This window comes from Crocuta crocuta, unplaced genomic scaffold (genome assembly GCF_008692635.1).
Source record: "Crocuta crocuta isolate KB4526 unplaced genomic scaffold, BGI_CrCroc_1.0 scaffold205, whole genome shotgun sequence".
NCBI lineage: Eukaryota > Metazoa > Chordata > Mammalia > Carnivora > Hyaenidae > Crocuta > Crocuta crocuta.
Genome location: NW_027530644.1, coordinates 547644 through 564894, shown reverse-complemented (window position 1 = coordinate 564894; position 17251 = coordinate 547644). Strand labels below are relative to the sequence as shown.

The following is a 17251-nucleotide window of genomic DNA, read 5'->3' as shown; positions in this document are numbered from 1 at the left end:
TGGGGAGCCTGCTTGGGATTTTCACTCTCCTGTTCTCTCTGCCCCTTCACCATTTGTGCATGTCCCATGCACACTCTTTCTCTCTCAAAATAAATAAACTTTAATAAATAAATTAATTAAATGTGTATAGATTTATCTTTTATAAATATTCTTATATCTATTGTCTTTCAAAAAAACCATTATTTTTTTCAAGAGAGCTATTACAAATGAACCTGAGTTTTTAAAAATTGAAATAAGGGGTGCCTGGGTGGCTCAGTTGGTTAAGTATCCAATTCTTAATTTTAGCTCAGATCATGATCTCATGGTTCATGGGTTCCAGTGCTGCACTGGGATCTGTGCTGAGAGTACAGAGCCTGTTCTCTCTCTCTCTCTCTTTCCCTCTCTCTCTGCCCATCCCTTGCTCACACTCCCTCAATCTCAAATAAACAACATTTTTTTTAAAATTTGAAATAAAACAGTGATTTTTTTATAGTTTATGCAACCGCTCAATGGTAATGTTCAATCTCTTTTAATGACATTTGATCCTCATTATTTATTTTTATTTTTTCATTACATTTTGATGATGACTGATAGAAATTGTGTGTAACTTGATACTTATAAGGCAATACATTATTTCCCTTGCATAAATTTTCATGGATTTCCATCTTCTCCTAGAAACATACTCAAAGTATTTCTCCATCTTTTTTTTTTTTTAATTGTTTTTTTTGTTTGTTTTTGTTTTTTATTATTTCTAGGCAACAGAGAGAGAGACAGCGTGAGCAGGGGAGGGTCAGAGAGAGAGGGAGTCACAGACTGAAACAGGCTCCAGGCTCTGAGCTGGCAGTCAGCACAGAGCCCGACGCGGGGCTCGAACCCACAAACCATGAGATCATGACCTAAGCGAAAGTCGGTCGCTTAACCAACTAAGCCACCCAGGCGCCCCGTATTTCTCCATCTTTTAAAAATATTTTTATGTTTCCCTTAAGAAGACTTTTCAGCCCTGGGGGGTTACATCCCTCACTGAGAATATATGTTTTACTGGACAGTTCAAACAAACTCATAGTTATATGAACTTTACACAAAAAAATCTAAGAAAAACAACTTGAATAGGAGACTCCAAGTCAGCTTAACATAGGCTTCCAGAGTATACTGTCTATTTTTAAAATATCATATCTTCCTCAAAGGCACTTCAAGTAGATCTCCACAAGAAAAAAAATTCCTTGACCCTACAATTCCTCCCAAAGTCACCTTTTTTCCTGTGATATTTTGATCTAAAAATAAAAGATTGTTAAATTTTGGTCTATTAAATGAATTTTAAATAAAATAAACCAAATTAATAAACTTGGTTTATAAAATGAATTAAGACCTCATAGGTTTAATTTCTACAAATGCATCATATATGCAAGATAAAGGTAATATAATCAATATCGTGATAGAAACATGTTTACTTAAAAAGTACTAGAGCATCCTTATAAGCACTATTCAGAGTCCAGTCTCTGTACTGCATGTGTTTTAAAACACATGCTACTATAACATTTGCATGTATGTCAAATAACAGCTCACAATGGATTTTATAACTATATAAATCAGGCTCCTTTACCAGAACAGAGGTCTTCTTTTCTATCACTTTAGGCTAGCATATGCTGGATTTCATCAATACGATGGATGTGAATTAATGCTACTTTCATATAATTAGTTCTATTACATTGATAATTATATACTGTGAAGCAATCTGTAAACCTGTCTAAATGTCAATCGATCAATCTATCTAAATATCTATCTTTCTCTATATATATTTAATCAGATGGGCTAAATGAAATGAACTGGCTAAATGTCAATTTTGCTCTACTATATTTTCAGCTAATAAGGAGCAGAGACTGTTTTATTCATCTTTATATCCATCCTCCAGCATTTATAATATGTCTACACATACTAACTGAATAATAAAAACTTTATGAAGGGATGCATGATTTAGGTGCTCAAAAATATGTTTAAAAATTTAAAATGCTTATGTTATTTATATTATTGGTCATTTTACTAAGTATCAGGAACTGTGCTGGGTACTTTATCATAGTAAGGAAACAAAGAAAAAAGAAATGCCAATTCTGATTTGTTCAAGAAGTTTACAATAATATTAAGGAAGAATAGAACACTACATGCCTATATATGTTTGGGAATGTTTTGAGAATCCAAAGGGGCGGGGGGTTTGGGAAAGGGAAGAAGGAGGTAGTGAGGAAGAGGGGGAGAGGGAGAGGGAGAGAGAAAGAGGTCATATCTTGGAATGATGACCAAAAATTTTGTGGAAGTTGCTATAATTGAGACAGAATGGATGTTAAGATTTCACTTATTTCCTTTCTCACAATAAGCAATAAACTAATGCTCCCTGTACACATAACAACTAGGTCATGTCCATCATGAAGTTCATTTATGAAATTGTTTAAGTCTTCCCTTTTTCAGGGTTTTTATATTCTTGGCTTATCAAAATTATTACATAGCGGTCTTTAATAAGTGTCTATTATGGAATACAAAGATTTATATAGGTGAACTGATTTCAGTTTAACTGCTCTAAATTTATATGTACCTATTGAATGGTAACTACATTTTGCCAAAACTTGGTATGATTAAAAGTTGCTAGAGAGATATAAATTAAATTGTCTTGCCATTGTGAAACAAAAGTCAATAAATATTTTTAGTATTTCAATATGCTTTTATTTCAGCCCACTTCAATCTAAAACTAGTATAGACTTATTAATTAACTAACTAATATTTCAGGCTCTGTGTTAGTTGATGACTTTTCAGCATTTATAATTGTTGACTATTTTCTGTGTCTCTTTCCCTGATTTCAAAAACTCTTTCTGTAGTTTGTTTCCCTGTCTTCAAAATCTTCTTTTTGGTTACTTTAACGAGATCATGAATGTTGTTATCAAAATCTTTATATTCTCACCTTATGGCCTTTTCTTACCAATCTTACCTTCCTTCATGGTTTTAGCTATTTCTTATAAACCTTGAACTCCAAAATATGTCTATTTTAGATTACTGTATTCAGTGCGAGATCCATGTTTCCAAATGCAAGCTAGATGATGTACATTCCTTCATATTTAAAAAATTCTTTGTATCATGCAAAACTTCAAACAAAAAGCCAACATTCTTAACATGAATGTTCCAAAGCATTCCACAGATGCAATATATCCGAAATACAACTCGTCACTCCTATCCCCAATCCTGTACTTTATTCTTTCTTCCCTATCTCAGTGTGTCTCAGTACTCTGTCCCAAGCCAGCAATGTGTATAACATACTTCATACATTTCATTCTCCTCATATCCAACTGTCACCAATTTCTATTGATTGTAAATGCCTAAATATACCTTACTTATGTCTTCTTCTCATAATCCTCAGCACCAGAGTGTTAATTTACACATATATCACCTCTCTCTCAAATTATTTGATATCCCTGGCCTGAAATTTTCCCTCTCCTCCATCCTGTCTTTTGCACTCCTGCCAATGATACGCTTTGAAAGCTCATTCTAGATTCTTCTGTTTAAAATGCATTAATAGCCTCTTGTAATAACATTTTGAAGTCTAATCCCTTTAGAAAGATACATAAATTCAGCTTCCCTCCTTGTTATAACATCTGGTTTCTTCCCAGCATCATCTCCTTATACTCTACAGTTCAGCTTAACAAAGGATTTGTTGCTCCTTGAATGTGCTCTGCTTGATTCTATTTCCTCTGTTTAGAACATCCATTTTGTCTCTGTAATTGACCCAATTTGCCCTAAAAGTCACAAGTCTGTCATTTCTTCTGTGAACCTTCTAAGTCACCATTATTTTATCCTCTATAACTTCAAACACTGTGTGTGTGTGTGTGTGTGTGTGTGTGTGTGTGTTTCACCTAGCATGTAACACAGTGTACAGGTGATACTTAGCACTTACCATTTTAATTAAGAATTGAACTAAAAGTAAAAGAAAGAAAGAAAGAAAGAGAAAGAAAGAAAGAACGAACGAATGAACGAGGGAGCTGAGCTAAAAGTAAATAACAAAGCTATCTGGGAAATCCTCAGGTATTTGGAAGTTCACAATGGTATTATAAATAAACTGTGAATCAAAGAGAAAGTCACAAGGGAAATGAGAAACCATTGTGAACTGAATACAAATGAAAATACAACATAATAAAATTTGTGGATGTAACTAAAATAGCACATGGAAGGACATTTATATAATGAAATGCATATAGGAGGAAAAAAATCTCAAGTCAGTGATATAAGCCTTTATCTTAAACCAGAAAATGAAGAGCAACTTCAAGTCAAATTAAACACAACAACAACAGAAAATAATAAAGAGCAAAACTGAGAGACAGAGCGAGACAAAGAGAGAGGAAGACATAAGTTACCAGCATCTGAAAGAAAGAGAGGACATCACTATAACTCCTATAGATATTTAAAGGACAATTTGGGAATATTAGGAACAACTTAGCAGAGATATAGGAAAAAAAAGGTAAAGTGGAGCACCTAAAAATAAAAATTCAACATAAATCCAACATATGGGAAAATTCACTGAAAGACACAAACTATCAAACTCACCAAGGAATAAGCAGGTAAAACTGTTCTATGACAAACACATTGAATATTTTTAAATCTTCCAATGAAGAATGCCCAGATATCCTCACTAGTCAGTTAAATTAAACATTTGAGGAAAAAACAATGCTACTTCTTTGTATACTCTTCTTGAATAAAGAAGAGGATAAAATACTTCCCAAATCATTTTTAAAAACAGCATTATCCATGGGCACCTGGGTGGCTCAGTAAGTTAAGTATCGACTTTTGATTTCTGCTCCAGTCGTGATCTCACAGTTCATGAGTTTGTCATGAGTTCAAGCCCCACGTCAGGCTATGTGCTGACCACTTAGAGCCTGCCTTGGATTTGCTATCTACCTCTCTCACTCTTCCCCTTCCCCACTCGTACATACTCTCTCTCTAAACATTTTTTTAAATAATTTTTTTAAAAAAAATCAGTGTTATCCAGACCACAAAATCAGATAAATATGCTGTTAGAACAGCATTCCAATATACCTCAGGAACAGAGATTAAAAACCCTCAACAAAATATTAGAAAATTGAATCCAGCAACATATAAAATTAGTAACATTTCATGACTGAGTAGTAAATACCCTCAGAATGAAGGGCTTGAACCAACACTCAAAAATCAACAAATAATTCATCACATTAAAAAAAACCTAAACATGTAAAACATTATCATTTCAAAAGAGGCAGAAAAGCATTTGTGAAATTTAATATCTGCTTATCTATTCCTTATAAAATCTCTAAGCAAACTGGGTATAGGAAAGAATTTCCTCTGCCTGATAAAGGCGGGGGTGGGGTGCAAAGTGCAAAGAACTTACTGCCAAAACTATTCTTAATGGTGCAAAAGTGAATGCATTTCTCCCAAGACAGGTAAAAGGCAAGGATGGCCACTCCTAGCAGTCCTATTTAACATTATTCCAGAGGTCCTACTCAGAACAATAGAGCAAGGAAAAGAAATAGAGGCCTACAGATTGGAAAGGAAGGAATAAAACTGTATTTGCAGATATGAATATTTAAGTCTATGTAGACAATCCTATAGATTCTACAAAATAAAAGATACTAGAACAAATCACTGAGCTGAGCAAGTTTTAGGATATAAGGCCTATCTATCTATCTATCTCTAAATTTTATTTTGATATATTAGGTATAATCAATTAGAAATTAAAATATTAAAAAGTTACCATTTACAACAGCATCAAAAAGTGAAGCGTTTTTATATAAATTTTAACACAATATATGTAATAAGTATATACTGAAAACTACAAAGTACTGATAAAAGAAATCAAAAAAGTCTTAAATAAATGGCGGTATACATCATGTTCATGTATTTGAAAACTCACATAGTAAAGATACAACTTCTACCCAAAGTGATCTAAAGTTTCAAAGTAAGCCCAACCAAATGCTAGAAATTTTTGTGCATTTGACAAACTGTTTGTTAAATTTACATGGAAAGTCAAAGAATATTCAAATAATTTCCATAAAGAACAAAGTTAAAGGAATTAACACTGCTTGATTATAAGACATCCCATAAAGCTACAATAAGAGTATTGGCAAAAGCACAGAAATATAGCGATTGGAACAAGACAGAAAAATTTAGCAATAAAGCCATTAATATATAGCCCAAAGGAATTTTGAGAAAGGTAAAACTGTAGTGTCTTCAGCAAATGTGATAAAACAATTGGATATCCCTATGGGGCGGGAAGAGAAAAAGAAGAATCAGACCCATGATTTGTACCATAAACAAAACTTAACTTACAATGTATCATAGACCTGAATGCAAAACCTAAACTACTTAATGACTAGATCATATGAGAAATATATTTGTGATTTGAGATTGGATAAAGATTTCATAGATGAGAGGCACCTGGGTGACTCAATCAGCTGAGTGTCCGACTTCAGCTCAGGTCATGATCTCACGGTTTGTGTGTTGGGGCCCTCCAGTGGGCTCTGTGCTGACAGCTCAGAGCCTGAGTCTGATTCAGATTCTGTGTTCACCTCTCTCTGTGCCCCTTCCTCACTCACACTCCGTCTCTTTCTCTCCCTCTCAAAAATAAATAAATATTAAATTTTTTTTTTAAATTTCTTAGATGCAACATCAAAGGTATTATTTATAAAAGAAAAAATGATAAACTGGACATCATTAAAGTTTAAAAACAACAAACTTCTTTTTTTGAAAGATACACTTAAAGAAATAAAAGATATAGACTGAAAAATGTCACTTACAGAACACATATCCTGATAAACCCTACTCAATACAGAGACACAACTCTTAAAACCCAATAAAAAAGCCAAAATTCAAATTTAAAAAGGGCAAAATTTTAAAGAGATGCTTTATCAAATAATGCATATAGATGACACATAAGCACATGAAAATATGGTCAACATTATTAAGTAGAAATTTAAATCATAATGTGACACTACCAAATACATATTGGAAAGGCCCCAAAATAAAACAAAAAGCAAAATCAAGTGCTACTGAGAAAGTGGAACAAGTGAAAGTTTTACACATTGATGGTTAAATTAAATTTGGAGCACAGTATGGAAGCTTTTTATAAAGGTAAACATACACTTTACCATATGGCCAAACAAGAATATGGAGAGATAAAAACTTACATTTGTAGGAGTCGTATATGTGAATATTTATAGCAGCTTTATTTATAATCTCTAAAACTCTGGAAACAATGCAAATGCTTTCAGTGGTGAATGGATAAACAATACAATGCAGTACTACTCAAAACAGAGAACAAACTTGTTCATGAAATATTAGTGGATCGCTATGCATGACTTTAAATTAAAATATCAGGCAGGCTCAAAAGGCTCCATGTTATATAATTCCATTTATGTGGAATTCTGGAAAAAGCAAAAGCGTGGAACAGAAAATTGTCCAGTTAGCTCACCATGAGTGATTTGAGAGGTGGGATAATGGGAGTCTTCATGACAAATGAGAGGTAAACCTATTTCTTATAAAATGGGAGAAGGTTGATTATGAAAGAAGAGCAAGAACCCCAGGATAGCAGCTGCATCCCAGGCAGATCACTTTTCAGAGTATGCAACAAATTGAGGATCTAGAAACTGATTGCTTCAGAACTATTTCATCCTCCACATGCCTTTGCAAATCTTTATGAATCCTCAAGGACACATGCAGACTACTTGGATTACCACTACTTCAGTGTCAACCAGGCACCTTGAGTAGCCCTAAATAAGTGCATAAATGATTAAATGCTCCATCCAAAGGCAAGTATAATTCCAGATAAGTGGTTATATTTTGGAATTTCTCAGAAAACTGAGTTCTTTAAGAAATATAAATGATAACTTTATTTGTCTTCTATAGTTTAGGTCTTGGTAAAGCCATAATGAGTCCCACAAATATATAAACTGAGAGAGTGAATCTATAATGTTAATGAATTATAATAGAATGAAGCTTAAAATAGTGGTTAGCAAGTACAGATACATGTTAGGCACTTACTGAGATCTATGACTCACAGAACTTTAAATTACACAACAAATTGATCAAATTAACAAAGAGTGAGAGAGGTTTAATCCAATTACATAGAATTGGTAAATTTTGAAACTGTCTCTTTTTTGTGACTATAATATTTCATATAATCATGTATTATTACCTGATTCATTGATGCATTTTTTCCCAAGCAGTTTGTTAACAGTACAATAGAGGTTATCAGTGCAGACACAATCTTCAAACTGGAAATTGTTTTCCACCAAGGACTGGATGGTCAAGTTACAGTTTGATGAATCCTTCATCTTGCAAGGGTTACCTGGGTTTTACAAACATAATACTTCTGATATTAAACTAAGTATCGCCCTACCCCAAATGCTTTTAACATATTAATCTAAGAAATGCGTTATTATAATAAGACTTTCTGGGGCTGCTGCAAGATGTCCACGTAAGTGGCTTTTTAAGCACAAAATCTATTTTTTATGTTTATTCACTTTTGAGAGATGGAGACAGAGCATGAGGGGAGGAGGGACGGAGAGAGAGGGAGACCCAGAATCCAAAGGTTTCAGGCTCTGAGCTGAGCCTGATGTAGGGCTCAAACTCATGGATCATGAGATCATGACCTGAGCTGAAGTCAAATGCTTAACTAACTGAGCCACCCAGGCGCCCCAACACAAAATCTATTTTTACTATCTTTTCCCTCAGTATTTACTTTCTAAAATAGATTAAAGCTTGCTATACCTTAAAATGACTCTGTTTCCACTTAGAAGGCCAATTTTTACTCTTCAATAATAATCAAGACTGTCCTTATATGAGGTGACCAGAATGATCCATAATCTTAACTATTTTGTCAGTTTGGCTATTTTTATTAGCTATTTGTCATAATCTTCTGTTGTATTTGTCATTCTAAGATTATAGTAAGAGACATGCAAGTGGCTCAAAATTCATCATGAGAAATGAAGTGGTCCTGACGCTTTGTAAGCACTCAATAAACATTGTTGAATGAGTCTTTCATAATTATCAATATTTCATTTTCTGCTTTAATTTACAAAATCCTATTCATCTACCCAACAATTTTCTTTTATTCATTTTTTGAATAAAATTACTTGAGTTCATTTCATTTATGTATTTGAGAATATTTCAATTTCAGCCTTGTGAATGAGATAATTATGCAAATATTACTGCAATTCACTGAAAATGACTTGCTATTTGTATACTGAAGTACATGTTATAATTCATGACACCAAATATGATATTTTAAATTGCTTTGTAAAATGTAACAAGGAGCTTCTTCATCAAAACAAATGACAGATCTTTTTGTCACTGTCTTCTATTCTCATCTAAAAATTATTGTATTACTTAGAGCAAATTAGGCTTTTAAAATTCTTTTTCCTGAACTGTAATAAGAATGGGGGGTTAGACAGCTATAACTTACTTTGGAGTATGAACATTCTCCCTTCAAGGGCAGGGCATAGAAGGAAATCTTTCTCTTTTCTTCTACAACCTATGTAATTCCTTGAGGTCATGTGGATGGGGAGGAGTTCTGGTGGCATAGATTGTAAATGTTGGCCCTCAGAACTATAGGTTGCTGCCTCTTGAACCCAACTTACTTCCCCTTCTGTGTTTTGGAATGTAGAAGCTGTCCACACAGATAGGCAAAAATCATGAGCAGTACACACTTCACATTTTGCAAAATGACTAGAGAAATTAAGTCATGGAAGAATCTGTTATACTCCCTTTTCAACTTTTTGTACTGAATATTCCAGAAAGTTTATTAGCTTTTTATGATATTATAATATCCATTATACAGGTTGATAAATTATATTAGAATACAATTTTTGAAATGTTTGTGATAATAATATTAAGGTAATGCCTCACTATGTAATCAATTTATCTATAATTAGTGAATGGAGTCCTACTATAATGGTCCATACAATATTTATTCAACTAATTGATATATTCAGTAGGTTTTCTTTTCTTTTAAACAAGTAACAGTATCCTCCCATCTTCACATTCTCTACCTCTTGGAACTCTCCTCAAATGTTTGGAATGTAGGAAATGTTAAAAATAAAAATATATTTTAAATTGTTCTTGACACAGATGGAATGGAAGACAGCATATCTGTTGCAAGAATATAAAAATGTACTTTATACACATGCGAATAAATAACAATGCTTTTGATCATCACAAATGTTGTTTTTCCTATTTTATTATTGACATATTAATATATAAGCAAAATGCATTTGAAAATTTTTTGCCATGCTTCTGACAAGCATGCATATAATTATAATATTGTACATGGTGAGATAAGTAAAAAAAAAATTGAAATCTTTCATAAACTTCCCCACAGCACATTAAGACTCTTGAGTTCTTGTTACTACATTCACTAATAAACAATTGAAGGTAAATCACATAAATGTTAAGTTTGAGTAAGGTGTTTAGAGCAAAGCTAACTCAGTTTCCAGGGCAGTGAAAGAAAATATCAAATCCTATTTTTATCTCAGTAAAAAAGAAATCAATTGTGTGTTTTAAATAATGTATTTTATTGGGATGCTTACATGGCTCAGTTGGTTAAGCGTGTGACTTCAGCTCTGGTCATGACCTCATGGTTCATGGGTTTGAACCCTGCATGGGGCTCTGTACTGACAGTGCAGAGCCTGCTTGGAATTCTCACTCTCTCTCCCTCTCGTTCTGCCCCTTCCTCTCCCCCTCCCTTTCTTTCTCTCTCTCTCACAAAACTAAATAAGTAAATAAACTTAAAAAATTAAAGAATGTATTTTACCTGAAACATTGCATGAATCTTCCATTTTTCTCCATGCATATTTACATCCATTTACATCACTTAGGCATTGCTGTCTTAAATATGTGCAGTCAGTGGTTTGGGAAGTGGATTCATTTTCCAAGCATAACACCATAGCTGAAATAACAACAACAGAACAAAAACAACAAGGACACGTTTGCAATATGACAATATGGCAGTTATTTACCTCAAAACTAAGGTATTGATGATAAAGAACAGTGGTATGGAAAATATAATCTGATAAAATTATTACAAGATTGGAATGGATCTGAACCTCCCTTCTATCTATAGATCAGTATTTCTACTTTATAAGATTCTTAAATGAAGAGTCTAGATTTGTGCTTTTGTTTGGTGCATATTTATTCCTCAGTTTATATTCTTAAGACTATTACTCTATTGAAACTGCTCTCTAAACTACCCTAATCATCTCCATGATATCAACCTTAATAGTTTTAACACTTTATCTTGCCTACTTTTATCATTGCACATTTTGCTGCTATTTTGTTCTTAAAACTCTCTCAACCTTTGGCAACCAGCTCTTCTAGTTCTCTCGATACTTACTCATTTGACATTTTCTGACCATAGTTAGTCCTTTTCCCATGATCCTTGTCTTTTTCTGCTGAACTCTATTTTTAGCTTATTTTCTATCCTCACATGCTTCCCATTCTCATTTTATACCCTCTATGTACAATCCCATGTATTTTAATGGTTTTAACTAAAATCTCTAGATTGATGATTCTCTAAAGTATAATTCAACCCCATTATTTTCAGTATTCCAGTTATATTTGTTGTTATGTCAACCAATGTGTTCTAGACACATTTCAAGACTATAGAATCTTTTTTATCATCACCACTTCCTGGTGGACAGCCCTACTTTGTCAGTTTCACTGTTCTCAGAAGCACCCACACTAGAAGCCATGGATTCATTACAGACTCCTTTTTTATCCTCAACTTCACTCTCTTATATCCATTTGTGCATAGTTCCTTGACTCTTATTTTGAATATTTGACCAACTCATCAATTAGTCAATTTGCCTCCAGTTTCATCATACTCACATGAGTTCTTTACACCCCCTAACCTGCCTACTGTACCATTCTGGTCCTGCCATTTCTCTGCTTCATCCCTTGGATGATTCCTCATAGCATAGCTCTTATATTCCTTATTACATGCAATCTAGACATCCTTGAGCATTTACTGTTTCCCAGATGCTCCATGCTATCTTGTATATCTGAGTATTTACTGTACACTCATTAATAGGTACTCCTTTTTATCTCCTGAAAACTTTTTTTTTTTTTTTTTGGTCCTTTAACACTCAACACAATCATTACCTTTTATGGAATCCTTCCCTGAATTCAATACCCTCTTCTTATATCCAAATTGATTTAATGCCTCTCATTTATTTAACTAGAATATTGGGATTTCCCCAACCATATCTTTACTGCTCTGTAATGAAAATATGTATTTAATGATTGTCTCCACCATGGGGTTCTAGGGTTTTACTGGGGAGACACTGGAAGTAATTCATAATCTTATCCTCATCATCAAACACAATGAGACATTATGTATATATGTTGCCTTACACTAACTTGAATAGTTATTTAAGAATGAATTATAAGGGTCCCTGGATGGCTCAGTGGGTTAAGCATAAGACTCTTGATTTCAGCTCAGGTTGTGATTTTGCAGTTTGTGAGATGGAACACTGTGTTGGGCTCTGTGCTGACAGCATGGAACCTGCTTGGGATTCTCTCTCTTCCTCTCTCTCTCTGCTCCTCCCCCATTCATGCTGTCTGTCTCTCTCAAAATAAACTTAAAAGAAAAAAGAACAAGTTATAAATAAGTAGCTGATACTATAATAAAAATAATACCTTCCAGATATTTACAAGTTATGTTGGATAGAAGAAAAGTTTCCAGTAAGTTTTCTAAAAATATCAAAAAAGTAGCAATGCTAATTTATCATATTATGCAAATTAGTTGAATTGATTCTGCAAGCATGCCAAGTGATACTTGTTGAATCAATCCATAGAAAAATATGGCAATAGCAATCCAGTTACAGAGACAATATATTAATTATAATCAGGAGATCTCAAACTAGGTCTTAGAGTCAAATTGATTGTACTTTTAAAAAGATGATGTTAATTATGTATCACCTATGACAAAGCAGAGTTATGGGCTTCAAGTAAAGCCTAAAATCTTTTCTTTATCTTACCTCTTTTCAAACCTCTTCTCCTAAGGAGAATCCAAGACAACTCATTGGATGGACCATATGTACTACTTGCTGGGTCACTGCATTTGGAGATTAGGCCCAAGAGTGTGGCTCAGTCACATTTTTCTTGTTGAGGGCTGGAGTAAAAATTGACATATCAGCCTTCTGTTCTGTCATGTGTTCATTTGTTAAACTCATTTAACCAAAATCCTGTCCTAGGTTAGCAACTCTAGAGAAAGAGAAAGAGAGCCCCTTCGATTCTGGCTCAAAGTTACTTGTTTGAATCCAGCCTTCCAAAGACCCTGAAGTATTTTATGTCAGAAATTCAACTCATAGGAAACTGGAATTTTATGGGGGTGCTACGGTGGCTCAGTTGATTGAGCAACTGACTTCAGCTCAAGTCATGATCTCACAGTTTTTAGGTTTGAGCCCTCTATTGAGCTCTGTGCTGACAGCTAGGAGCCTGGAGCCTGCTTCGGATTCTATGTCTCCCTCCCTCACTGCCCCTCTTCTACTCGTGCTCCTCCTCCTTCTCTCTCTCTCCCTATCAAAAATAAATAAACATTAAAAAAGAAAGAAAGAAACCGTAATTTTATTTGACATTGATCATTGTGTCTTGTGAATAGCTCCTTCAGGAGTTATATGTGATAGTATCCTGAATACATCATCAAAACATTACCAGTGCCTCTGTCTAGTGATGGTTAATAAATTCTACATATTATCTTTCTCAAATCTGTTTCATTTTCTTCCATATTTTAAAATTTTAAGTTCCACTTGATTGTTTACTTTATATGATTTTCCACACCCTCCAATAGGATAAAATACTAAATTTACTAGGAAAACTATCTCAGTGATCTGGCCAACAAGAATGAAAATAACTTTAACTTGCCAAAATCTCAGTCACTACTTACTATGATTTGTGGCCACGTATTTAACCCAGGAGTTTTCAAGGATTCTCTTGAAATGCTCAGTGAAAAATAAGGTTTGTTTTAAAATAACAAGATAAAAAATGCTGCACTTAATACCCCCTCTTAAGTCTTATTATATGACATGTTCTATTTTAAAAATTCACCATGTCCTATATTTCTCTGGCTATAGAACTTTCCCACATCTTAAGACCTATTTAGATGATATTAAACAAGTATCTTAATCTATATTAAGCCTATCAGACAGTATAGCTTTGAGCCAAAGAGTGTTAGAAATCATTTTCTTCTTCATGCAACCTAGTATCAAATTAATTTAGAAGGGAAACTTGAAAACAAGAGGCCCTCCTTGCTTTTTCAACTGGAGCCATAATGAGGTTGTAACATATTTTATGTGTTCTGTTATATTGCTGTCTTATCTACAAAATTAAAATCTCCTAGAGTTTTCTTTATAATCAAGAATAGAAATAAGGAAATAGTGTTAAAATAAATCCAAGAAGCAAAATTTTGGCATAGTAAATAACTAATAGTAAAACTAAAGAAAAACTGGAATTATATAAAATATTCCATTCCTTCTCCCCTTTTTTTGACTTGATTTATGTTCAACATAATTTGAAATAAACTTCTTTGTTTTATTGCCCACAAGTACTTTTTACTCACTAATATCTATTAGTGTAAAAAAAATAATGGCTCTGTTTTAGTGAATGGAATATTAATATTCAGCTATAATCATAACTATTTTTTCCTGAATTTATTTTATAGATTCTACTAAATTCTGAAGAAAATAGGACAGCTTCTCCAATGATACATATAGCAAATAGATCTTCATGGATTCTACTTTAAGTATAAATGAATTCTTTTCCACCAGTACTTTAGGATACCTTCACACTATCCAACACAAGAGGAATTATTCCAAACCTCATCTCTAGCTAACAAAAACTAATATGTGAAGCATCTGATGGTATGTTAAGTTGTTTTATTGTATGAAATGACTCCTCTTTAGTAAATATGAACACTTTAAAAGTCATGGAATTGAATACTTTAAATTAACATCATTTAATTCACTTTCAAAGAAAAATAGATAATTTGAAATTTTCCATCATATAACTTGTAAATAGATACTGGAAGGTTTCATTTCTCAAAGGCTCTACTATCTATGTGAATTCCATAAGTCCTAAGAAATAATTCAAAATAACTGGATTATCCTATACAATAAAATAGAAACAACCTGAGAGATTAATGCAATCCCTGCATTGTGCATTTTCTCCAGAGTTTATAAAAGAGTAAGTGTACATTTTTGAGAAAGTAATAAACCATGTTAATTGTTGTATACCAATGTATACACTGGTAATTGAGACTTCATGTTACAAGCACATTCGCTTAATCAACAGTTAAGTCAGATAAGACAGCATTCAGTTCATGAAGAAATGGTGCTATGAATCCAAGTAAACTAGGAGCATGAATCACTTACCAAGGAAAATGAAGACCATCATGCTGGACAACCTGGAGTTATTCACCTGCAAGAAAGGCAGACGTGTTAACTGCAACATCCTTCTTAACAGTAACCACGCAATTCAGCTTCTCCCCTTGCTTCCTGAAAGCATTACTGATTCAAGTGAGCTTCCTCTGTCACCATCTCCTCACCAATCTTTCCTGAGCTGTGAACTTTCCTAATTACATCCAAATTCAATTATTTTCTTCTGAGCATACTAATCTCGGATATTATGCTTCCAAGAAAACCCACAAGCCAGATACTAAGAAATGATTCATGCCCAGCACATTCATGAGAAAGGTGTTTTGTTTTCTTTTTTTCCTTCCAGTAGAATACTAAACTGTGTAAAAGCCTCTCAACTATAACCCCCAGGTTTCCTACAGACTGGAGTATCCTCAGTTTGCACTTCATTAATTAACCCCATGATGGCAATTTTAGGTCATCTGAAAATATGGGAAAGGAGAAAAGTGATACGTAGCCTAGGCGAATGTATGGGGGATGCAGGTTCCACCAAGATCAAGCTGGTGTGCTTCATCTTCACAAACAAGAGGTGTTCCCTATGTGTGCCACATACTGCAGCATGCTTTCACGTTGTAGTACTGCAACTGCAGTCACCCAGTCACAACAGACACAGTGTCAGTGTAAGAAATGACTTCTTGAAGCGATGCAGAAATTCCCTGCTCCACAGGAAACGTAAGCCACTTGCAATCACTTGATGATTGTGTTTCAGCATCTATAAGAGGCATTGCTATGGTCTGAATATTTATGTCTCCCTACAAATTTATATGTTGACATTCTAAACCCCAAAATGATTATATTCATTGGTAGACTCTTGGGGAGGTGCTTAAGTTGTCAGGGTGGAACCATGATGAATGAGGCTCCAGAGAGATCCCTTGTGCCTTCCACCAGTGAGGACACAGCAGGAAGTTACCAGCTATGAACTGGGAAGAGGGCCTTTGTGAGAATGTGGCCATGCTGAAGCCTTGATATTGGACTTCTAGTCTCCAGAAATGTGAAAATAAGTATCTGTGGTTTATAAATGACCAGACTATTATAGCAGTCCAGAGGGATTAGAATGATCCTGTATTTTCAATGTGTTCTTGCTCACAAGAACCTAAATCATCAAACTTCCACTTTTAAAACATCTGAGACCTTTCTGTAATGGATGCTTGGAAATATATAATGCTGTGTCCGCAAGAAATAAAGAAAATAGAGGTGTGAAGAAGCTACTATCTTGAGATGAGACAGAAGCATTTTGTGTCCTCAATGGAACAAGTATTGATTCCAATTGTCCATGTTTATTTTATGCTAGGGAGAATTTATAACATATTTTGGTTTCAGAATGCATAATGGAGAAACGCAGACTTGAGAGTCCAACAAACTGAAATTGTAACACTGTTTTTCTCTATTAATGTAGGTAAATGACTTCATATTGGAAATTGTTTATATTTACTCCTCTGTAAAATGTTCTCATTGTATCCATGGTTGCTGTATACATCAAGTATGCGTATGGGGCTTATATCCCAGAGATCAACCAATGCCAGTTATACTACACTCAGTGGCTTATTTAACAAAAGAATGACTTCATAAAATTATTCAATTATTTCCTTTTAAAGGCACTGAGTTACTAAGTTTATATTATAAACTTTACTGAGATCATTATTCTTGTCATATAAGCCAACTAAAAATGGCTAAAGCTAGAGAGAGATTCAGTGGCTCTGTTGCTTCACAAACTTCCCCTGGACATGGATGGCAAGGAGATCCCAAGGAAGAGGCAAGGGCACTGCAGATGGGCAGGCGGCGGGTTTAATAAGCAAGGGAAC

At 34.0% G+C, this 17251-nt stretch overlaps 1 protein-coding gene across 1 annotated transcript in view; it reads right to left on the bottom strand.

The window, feature by feature from the left end:
• The window catches only part of GFRAL (GDNF family receptor alpha like), a 53590-nt gene extending 38161 nt beyond the window's left edge, over nt 1-15429 (bottom strand). The window contains exons 1-3 of the mRNA XM_077769092.1: nt 15408-15429; nt 10793-10927; nt 8177-8335 (exon numbers count right to left, since the gene is read on the bottom strand). Of these exons, the coding sequence (XP_077625218.1) occupies nt 8177-8335; nt 10793-10927; nt 15408-15429 (316 nt within the window). The remainder of the gene's footprint in view (nt 1-8176; nt 8336-10792; nt 10928-15407) is intronic.
• Nucleotides 15430-17251: the final 1822 nt, after the last annotated feature.